The 10,000-nt window shown below is 47.4% G+C and overlaps 1 protein-coding gene across 2 annotated transcripts in view; it reads left to right on the top strand.

The window, feature by feature from the left end:
- Positions 1–10,000, top strand: part of Smoc2 (SPARC related modular calcium binding 2) — a 132,260-nt gene that overhangs the window by 34,435 nt on the left and 87,825 nt on the right. For both annotated transcript variants that reach the window (XM_037200505.1, XM_028866604.2), the window contains exon 2: positions 9,933–10,000. This exon is cut by the window's right edge and continues 104 nt beyond it. In XM_037200505.1, coding sequence (XP_037056400.1) covers positions 9,933–10,000 — 68 coding nt within the window. The remainder of the gene's footprint in view (positions 1–9,932) is intronic.

The raw sequence follows: 10,000 nt of genomic DNA on the forward strand, positions 1-10,000 counted from the left end.
CTCAGTGGTCTCTAACCCCCGATGATATCACGTGACAGAAAAGTGGGCCTGTCCATGGGGCAGTGCCAATGTTGGTGACCAAACACCAAGCTGTACGGCTGGATGGGGCAGATGTCTGCAGACTTTTCTTTGGAGGTGAAGGGACAGCGATGTAACAGATGGATGACAATCTAAGGGAGTCTCATAGGACAACGTGTGGTCAGGGGCAAGACAAAGGTACATGTCCTAAGCCCTCTCAGAGCTCCCCCCACCCAAGAGTGTTTTCTATTCTGAGCAAAGCACCTCACTTCTCTGGCCTTGGTATTACCTCCTGCACAGTGCAGGATGACCCCACCTGCCCCGGCTCACACTCTTGGGCAGTGATGGCTGTTGCCTTGTAGCTTGACTTGGTGTGAGATTGTGTGACTTTGCTCAGTGTGGGGGTGCTGGACAAGTGTTAAAGTGGATCTCTAAAACCAAAAAAAAAAAAAAAAAAAAAAAAAAAATCCTGTTCAGAAAATGACGTTCAATGTAGAGAGGCCACCATAGCATTGGGATGGACACCACCGTTGTCAGGAGAGCTGACTTTCACGGTGTCACAGTGCAGCTTATATTAACCTGATGTATTAATGAAATATTAAGTGTACTAAGTGTTAGTAGGTAAAGTAAGTTTGGGAGACATTGATAATTCAATATGTTTGCTTTTCAATTAGTATATAAATCTTAGGTAAATGATGACCAGGAGGTCATTCCATCCGAGCACTTACTCCTCAGCTCTGGGCTGCTTTCAACTACCTTGACTGCTGTGCCCCTTTCCATTGGCTCCTCCCATTCACTGCCTTTTGGGAACTTGTGAGAGGCAGCACCCTTTGTAGCCTGATATTTTTACAGTCTCTGAACTGCCCACATCATAGGCTTGGAAACTTGAAGGTATTATTAACGAGTCACTCAGATGTCATCAAACTGTCCCAAATAAGTCACATCTTTGTCTCCATTGTAAACCCTGATGTTTTCTTGGGTTGACATGATTCTGGGCACACTGGTCTAGATTTTGGAAAATTGTTGCCGGGATACCAGACGTGAAGAGGGTCTTTCTTCCTTGGCCGCCTGAGCAAATGCAGTGACTGACTAAGACAGGGAGCCGGACAACTTGGCAGGGGGGTGCATGCAGGTTAGTCTCTCTTTTTCCTAAAGGTGGGAGTAAGCCCGGGCTGGAGGCCTGATTCCAGTACCACACAGCTGCAGGAGCCCAAGGAACTGCTAGGGCACTGATATCTTCCTGAACAGGTGCTCCAGAAGTGAGAGGGAGAGACATGGCCTCAGCCAGCGTAGGGACTGAGTCTTAGCTGCCTCCAAGTCTCATGTCACCTGGCTGTTAACTGTAGCTAGAGTTTTCCTGCCTGGCTCACAGTCAGGACAAATCTCTGTCACCCGCCAGTCCCACAACCACTCAGACCCAACCAAGTAAACACAGAGACTTGTAATGCTTACAAACTGTATGGCTGTGGCAGGCTTCTTGCTAACTGTTCTTATAGCTTAAATTAATCCATTTCTATAAATCTATACCTTGCCATGTGGCTCGTGGCTTATCAGGTCTTCACATGCTGCTTGTCATGGCGGTGGCTGGCAGTGACTCCTTCTGCCTTCCTGTTCTTTCTTTTCTCCTGTTAGTCCCACCTATACTTTCTGCCTAGCCACTGGCCAATCAGTGTTTTATTTATTGGCCAATCAGAGCAATTCAACATACAGACCATCCCACAGCAGTTAACTCTGGGGATGTGAACTGAATGGAGTCTTGAGTTAGTTAGATTTATATTGCTGTGATAAACACCATGACCAAAAGCAACCTGGGGAGGAAAGGGTTTATTTAGTTCATCATCAAGGGAATGCAAGGCAGGAGCTCAAGGCAGGTACGTGGAGGAGAGATCAGCAGCAGAGCCATGAAGGAATGCTGCTCACTGGCTTGTTCCACTTGGTTGTGTGCAAAAGCCTTCTCACTCTCCTCTGTGAGACAGTGCAGTGACTAGATGCTGTGATGACTCTCTCCCAACATCCCAGGTGGGATCCAAGCTTTGCAGGTCAGCTGAATGCTTTGACAAGAGTCACTGAGGGCACATGCTTTCTGTCACAGGGTACCCGGGCTAATGCAAGCTTCCCTCATGCAGGGGTTTCTGTGTCTCTGATGGACAGAGAAGAGGCTCATGTGTCGAGAGCAAGACCTTTGGGTTCTGTCTGCCCAACTTTTTCTTAATGGCACTTGAATTGCCAGAGATAGTACCTGGGAAGCCAATGGCAGTCAGTTTGCTAACTTCCAGCCCATACATTCTCAGACTGATGCTGACTGAGAGCACCCTGGGGTCTCATCCACAGCCCATCCATATCCTCTGAGAACCCGAACTTCCTTTATGTCTGTGTGTAACATTTAATCTCTCTGTAATGTGTAGAAAAAGACACAATTCTATGGGTTCTTCAATGAAGACTAATGCTCATGTACCTCACAGTGAGAGCCCTGGTGCCTGCCAGTGACCTGACAAGCATTTTGTGAAATGGCTCTTAAGGAAAGCTGAGCTCTCCCCTGGGATAGAGCCGAGAGTCTCCCCCACTCCGACTCACTCCTGCAGCCCCCTGGCTATGTCTCATGGATGCTGGTCTCAGCACTAGGTTCCTCTCTCAGCACCTCACTTCTCTAGGTCTTTTTCTTTGTGCTTCCCTCGGGTTAATGTCAGGAATGAGCCTTTGTCCTGTGCCCTGTTGGGAGGCAGGAGCTAGCCTTCTGAGAGCCTAGGCGTCCCCTTCTCAGAGCTGCGTCTTCACAGCCACCCTCGGGAGTCTCCTCTACACTCTGCCTCTCTCACTTAAGCACCCCTGAAGTCCCCGGAAATCTTTTCTTCCCCCCCCCACAAGCCCTAAATTCTCTCCTTCCTGTAATTATAACATGTCTTCCTTCTCTATAATTAAAAGTGTAAATTTCAAGATAATTTCTTTAAAATTGTCCTTTTCTCCACAGTTTTGACCTGTTTAACCTGTCACATGCTACAGAATTCATTTCCACCCATCTTATTGAAAACTGTTCCCTCCTTCAGCATTTTCCAAGGAAAGCTCAGGTTTAGGGAACTAGTTTAGGGAGGTAATCACGTTTCTAGATAAGGAAGGCATGGCCACTGATGGTAGAAGATTTTATGACCTCTACTGTCAGGACAGCAGCAGCAGCTGCCACAGGGGACCACCAAGAACTCAGAGCACAGCTGGGCCCAGTAGGCAGTGGAATTTCTGATTTTATTTTATTGCAATTAGTTTAACCGTAGAAGCTGCACACGTAGGGGGTTTCTTTTTGGACTCCAGGGTCTGGAGGAAAATAGATTCGTGCTACTGAGGGTTCTTTTGAATCATAAACAGGCCTGAAAGAAACCTCACTGTTGACTGTTTCTGTGGATCACAGGCCCTGCTGCAGGACTGGTATCCAGAGTGGTAGCACCTGGGAGAAGGGTGCCCGATGCCCAGTCGGGAGGTGTCAGCTGAAGGCCTGCAGGCCAGTGTCTGGTGCTGCCGTGCTCAGCACCAGACCCTATCTCCAAGATTGTATTCCTCCTCCAAGGCTGTAGATAGCCCCGGGGCATTCGGGAGCGAGGGAGCTGGAGTGGAGGTGCAGGGATGGGGAGAGCTTTCTCTCCAGGATTCCATGACCTGGCCATCCATCTCACAGTGTAAACAAAACTAAAAATATTCCAAGAATCCCTCCCCATCTGTGAAGCAAGGTGAGGGAGAGGGGAGGTGCCCTCTGAGGAAGTTCCCAGACAGGGGCTGAAATCAATCCCAGACCCCAGGCTTTCTCCCTATACCCTGCCTTGGCGTCCTTCCTGGGTCATTCACAAGTGTAAGCTTAGGAGCCTTCTTGGAAGAGGAAGACCCAACCTGGGTCTGGCAAATGCTATGGGGATGAGTTTGGGTCTGGTGACCTTTTGGACCAGCTGAGTGGCCACTGGAAATGGTACCTATCTGCTGGTGGCCTATGAGCTTCTCCTTGCTCTGATTGAACCATGGCCTCTGTTCTCAACAATATTGTCCCACAAGGAATGTATCTGCACTTGACCCTTGAGCATTTGACAAAATGATTTTACCCTTTTTGATGCAGGAAAAAGATTTTGGCTTCATCTCGTAGGTTCCTTGCGCAGGGGATCAGGCAGGACAGGTGACATTTTCTTATAGCCCCATCTCCATCTGTGGATCCTTGTAACTTGTCTGGTCATTGGGGCTTTCCTTCACTGATGATGTAACTGAAAGTTTGGGGGCAAATGCCCTGGTTCCAACACCCCCAACATGTTTGGCTCAGCCATCCATGTCAACACGCCAGTGAAAGAACAAGAGATTTATTTAATATGGCCACACTGAGCAGAGGAGTAGAGGAAGGGTCTGGGGACTCTGAGTTCATCTTCAGGATACAGACATGAGCTTTTATTTAAATAGAGACAGAAATGGGATGGGGAAAGGGTATGCATAATTATATACATTGCCATAGTGTGGCCAAACTGCTATTGGTCCATCCTTGTCTCAGCTCCTCACAGCTCTGCAAGGTGGCCCAAAGGGGGCTTTATTGCTGGAGGGGGAAAGGTGGTTCTCAGGATATGATCATTTCTGCTCCAGGTGAGGCCTTCTCTGATGGATGGATGATTGCTAGTGATGGGGGTGTGTGTGTGCCTTTCCTGAAAAGCTACCATCTGGGAAGAAAAGGAAACATTAGAGGAAAGGTTAAAAGACACCTTTCAACTCATATATATCAAGTTATAATGTAGCTTCCGCGCCACACCTTGTTGGGCCCCATGGTTCGCATTTCCCATAGCAGCAGGCTTCTGATTCTGATCCTGGGGACAAGTCTGCATTTGCCTCTGTGAAACCACAGGAGCGTGGTGATCACTAGCTGTCTCTGCTGTCTCCTCTGCAAGGCAGGCTATGGTATTATCTCACGAGAAGGATCTGAGAGGAATAATGCACCTGACAAGCAAGGCTTCCAAAGCCTGGCTCGCCACAGCAACAGCACATTGAACCTTTAAGCAGGGAGACAGCCTGGTGGATGAAGTCTGATAAGATGTGAGTAAAAAGACGAAACAGAGATGGGCATGGAGAGTTGGAGGACCCATAGGTCCCACACGGTTCCTGGCTGTTCGGTAGTCTGTGAGATCAAGGTCATATCGGGGAGTCCTACATCAGTTTCCCCAACCCCTCCTCTTGCCCCTGCCGTTCTCCCCACCACACTGACATGGCTCTTGGGGCAATAAACCAGTACTGAGCACCAACATGGAGCCAGTGCCATAGGAGGCACCGAGGCTACATAAATGGGGAGACGCTGTCTCCCCGTGATTTCCCGTTGAACGGCTCCAAATTGACTTCCTGAGTCCTCGCTGAAGGGTCTTCCATATCCCAAGTCCGTGTGATGGCCCAGACCCATGACCTGGAATGGGAGTTATTGATGTTTGCCTCCTCCTGGGGTCTTGGATAGAGAACTGCTTCTCAGTTGCCATTGAAGACAGTGCCTATGGCCCATGGAACCTTCCACAAACACTTTACATTGAAGAGACCTGAGACAGAGCAGATACATCGGAGGCCCAACTCTGTCTCAGGACTGCACAGTAAGTCTGCAAACACTTCATCTCTGATCTGAAAGAGTAATGACTGGATGCCAAGGAAGGTAATTTTCTTATTGCCAGAAGTAACTCTTGTATTGAACTAACAACAGTCATATGGTATCTTATTAGGGAGAATTTAGGATAATGAAGTTCCCACTGACTCTTGTAACACGAACCTGTAGCAATGATTGACTGAATCTCAACCAAGAGGAGCCGACAGCAAGCAAAGGCACCTGTTTTCATCACTGAAAGTAGTCAGGAGGAGAAGGCAAGGAGGAGAAAAAAGACAAAAGGAAACGTCTGTGGGTCTGAGGAAGAGAACTGTACAGCGAGGACAGCCTGACCCATACCCGAGTCCAGCCGTGGGTTCCTGACCACACACTCCAGAAGCTGAGAGAATGATAGGAAATGTCAAGTCATCATACCAAAAATTGGCATGCCTAATATGTCTATAAAATGTGTAAACAAGGCTTTATGTCCACTAAAGCAAATGATAAAAATCAGGGGAGGGAGGGAGAGAAAGTGAGTGTGTGTGGATGGAGAGGGAATGAATACAAATGGCCGGGATGTCTTAGACGTCTCCTGTTCTGTCTAGGACTCTAGTTCAGAGATCTCCAGCAAGGTGGTGGAGTTGGGTTCTTCACTGCACCTGCATCCTGAGTGGCCTTTGCTCCTCAGGCAAGGTGACGTTCTTCCCATCCTTGATCTTGAGAGAGTGACCACTAGCTTTAGCCCCTCCCTGTCCACCTGTCCCCAGATGTCCCCTGACTTACTCTAGCCACACTGGGACAGAGCTGACTTCTGTTTTTTCCTCCCCTGAATCCTCCTACATCCTTTAACACTTTCTTGAAAGACTTCCTATCACTTTTTGACCTAATTTAGCTCTTTTTACTGCACACTCCCAATCTTTTACCTGGAAATAATCATGTGTGGGAGGGTTGCCCAGAGCTCACATGCTATAGTGGTATTTGTGTGAGTGTTGGAAAGGAGCCACAGTGGGCATGCATGTATTAAAATAATGGACTCCAGGTATGTGATTGGTAGGGCTCATTGCCAATGACTTCCTCATGTCTGGGCAAGATGTTTTCCAGAACACCGTCTCATTTTATGGTCATGGTGATCTTTGTGAAATGGGTGCTGTTTTATTGTCTCCGTGTCACACAAGAAGAGCCTGTGATACGGTGTCCAACCTCTGAAGCCAAGACCCACCCTTTATTTCAGACATAGAGCCCTGGTCTGGCTCTCTCCCCATGTCTTCTCTGGCCACACAGGTGTCTTTCTGGCCCCCAGATTTCATCTAGTCCTGTAATTCATGTATCTCATTCAGTAGTTTCTCTTAGCTTTCAAATGTCTACACATGTAACTCAGAGGCATTGATGTACACAGGCTCTCTTGCACCACCTATCTTACTGAGGCATCGAACCCAAGTCCTGAACTTGAAGGTTTCAATTTTCCCAGTTGAGATCTACATTCTCTCCCCAGACCCACCTTGTCTATAGATGAGGAGGAAGGAGGGTCTGTCACTATCTTCGTAGGGACCACTTCCTCTGGTGACAGTGTGCAACCTATGTGACCTGCAGAGTTACAGGCGTGTGTAAAACCTTCAGGTGTGTAAAACCTTGAGGCCAGACCTTGTGGTACAGTGTTGTCCATAAACTCCAAGCTGCAGAGTGGAGATGGGCTCTGAGAATCCAGGCAGGCGTTCTTCCCCAGCTGTGGAAAATTTGGTCATTATCTATTTGCTTTCAAAGTGGCCAGCATGGTCTTCTCTTCAGTCCTGCTCTTTGTTGGTACCTTGTCTAAGGCTCTGCATCTAAATGAAGGATAGGTCTTGGCATCAGAGGTGGGACATTGCATCATGGGAAGCCCGGTGGAGGGCCGTGGTTTGGGAAGAACTTGTGGAATCTTACAGCCTTTGTGTGTGCCATTGGTGATGTGCCGTTCCACATGCTATCCCATAGCATGACTGACAAGAGTCTGATGGATGTTACAACAGGAATTTTTCTATATTAGAATGTGGAGAGTGTTCACACCTGTTTCTTATCTGGCTTGGTTTTGTTTAAATCTTTTCCTTTTAGTTTAAACTTGGCCATTTATGAAGAGCAGGTGATCTATGCTTCACTTTATTAGTTAGCTTTAAATGTCAATTTGGGTGAGCATAGAGTCAGAAGAAAGCCCTAGATTAGATTGGCCTGTGGACACATCTGGGGGGGAGGGATTGTTCTGATGATTAATTGATGTGGGAGGGCCCAGCTCACTGTGGGCGGCACCATCCCTAGGAGGTGGTCCTGACCTGTATAAGACAGCTAGGTCAGTATGGACCTTCAGGGAGTTCTAACCTGTGGACCTCCTGGGTATTCCCATGTGCTATTTGCTTGCTATTTATTTTTTTCTGGCACAAGGTTGAGTTGCTTTGGGCCATCTGTAGTGAAGAAAACAAGCTTATAAGAGTTCTTGCTGGGAGAAGAGATGCAAATGTAAAGAGCTTCTCACCTTAGAGGGCTACTCCTTCTCCCTTCCTCCCCCTCCCCATGCTTTTCCCCCTCCCCTTCTCCATTTTTAAAAAGCTTTCTCCCTTTTAATGCATTCCTAATGCTCCATAAATCAGGAAATACCTGTCACTCACGACCCAGATCTGTGATGGCCCCTAGTTCCTCCGTCACTTGGGAGTCATTGTACTTGCCCTTCTATCTGGCTTGATGTATGACTAGACAGGACAGGGTCATGGGCATGAAGAACAGGAAGCAAGATGAATGTGTTGTCCAGGGTGCTTGATCCCTTGTCCAAGGAGAATGGGCAGGGCCAGAAGCATCTGGATTGAGATTTCCCTAGGAGTCACGTCGAATTCCTGGAAGAGGAAAGGAAGGATCGAAAGCTTGGGAAATCTGCTCTTGGGAACTACGTCATGCAAAAGGGTCCTGTGGGTAACCTCCTCGGTCCCTATAGAGAGGGTCTCGGTGCTGCTACTCTTGTGAGAACTTGTGAGGAAGTGTGGCCTCTTAGACCTCTGCTCTTCCTGCCGTGGGGAAGAAGTGCAGGATGGGGAGTCCAAAGCATTTCACGGGGATACAGCAGCTTCTCAACTGTGGCACCAAACATTCACCCAACAAAATGTTTTTTTTGGAAAACAAAAACTTTCAAAACATAAGAATAAAAATTGAAAAATGAACAACGCATGGTAATGCATCCCACTTACCCCAGAATGTGGAAGGTGGAGGTAAGAGAATTAGGAGTTCAAGGCCACCCTTGACTCCATAGCAAGTTTGAGGCCACCCTCTGTCTCAAGAAAACAACAACAACAACAAAAATCAAAACAAAAACCAATAACCTAGTTCATTAGGGTATACACACATGCATTCTGACAATGCAGCCATTTTAAAAGGAAGGATGACCTAGTTCCTGCAGGGCATACTCCTGACTTAGTGACTTCCAGAGGTATGAGAAGACATTGACCTTGAGTGAATTAGCAAAGGGGCTATAAACAACAGCAACAATGACATCTACAGATTCTTTTTTCCCCTGAAATAGTATTTTTATTGGTTATTTGGGAGTTTCACATAATGTATCCTGGTCACATTCACTTCCTCGTCCTCCCAAGTCTGTCCCCACACTTGTGACCCTCCACCCAATAAAAAAGAAGAAGTAAAACAAAACAAAAAACTCAAGTCCAGTGTGGATGTCATTGGTCTGTGCTGACTCCAGAAACCATGTGGAAGTCCATGATCGCTGCTCTCCTGTAAAGGGCAAGGAAGCTTCTTTTGCAGTGGTCTCAATGACTGCAGACTCACAGTTGAGAAAGAGAGTCAGAAACTTGTGACAAGCCCTACCCATCCCTCTCCTAAAATTAACAGCTTAGACAGGAAGCCATCAAAGAGAACTCTTAAGAAGTATGATAATGATGCCGAAGTGTATCTCTCCACAACTGATGGCTTCTTGAGGGACTGTGGGTGGAGAAGGACTCAGTTTTCATTAAGGGACTGGTCACTGGGAGTTTGACCATTCTTAAGAGGATGGCAGAGTAGTAAGCCCCTTCCTCTGTTTACAGGTTCCTAAGGGGAAGTGAATGGGAGAGCACCTTCCACTCATAAAGGGCTGAAGGTGTTTTCTCATCAGACTTTGCATTTGGACTTGTGGCCAGAGAGTGCCTACTTGTGAAATGGATGACTTACAATTTTTATAGCGATTCACTTGATGTTTCTGTCAGATATGAGCACAGAGTGGCTGTATTTCTCTGGAGTCTGTTCTCCAACCGCTCTGTGCTCCTGTGGAGTGGACTGTCTTCTGCTCAACCAGAGTTCTTTAAATGTCTCTCGCTTCTTTCTCTTCCCCAAGTTCTTGAGAGTCGATCAAGACAAAGACAGAGACTGCAGCCTGGACTGCCCAAGCTCCTCTCAGAAGCC

This window comes from Peromyscus leucopus, chromosome 8a (genome assembly GCF_004664715.2).
Source record: "Peromyscus leucopus breed LL Stock chromosome 8a, UCI_PerLeu_2.1, whole genome shotgun sequence".
Classification (NCBI taxonomy): domain Eukaryota; kingdom Metazoa; phylum Chordata; class Mammalia; order Rodentia; family Cricetidae; genus Peromyscus; species Peromyscus leucopus.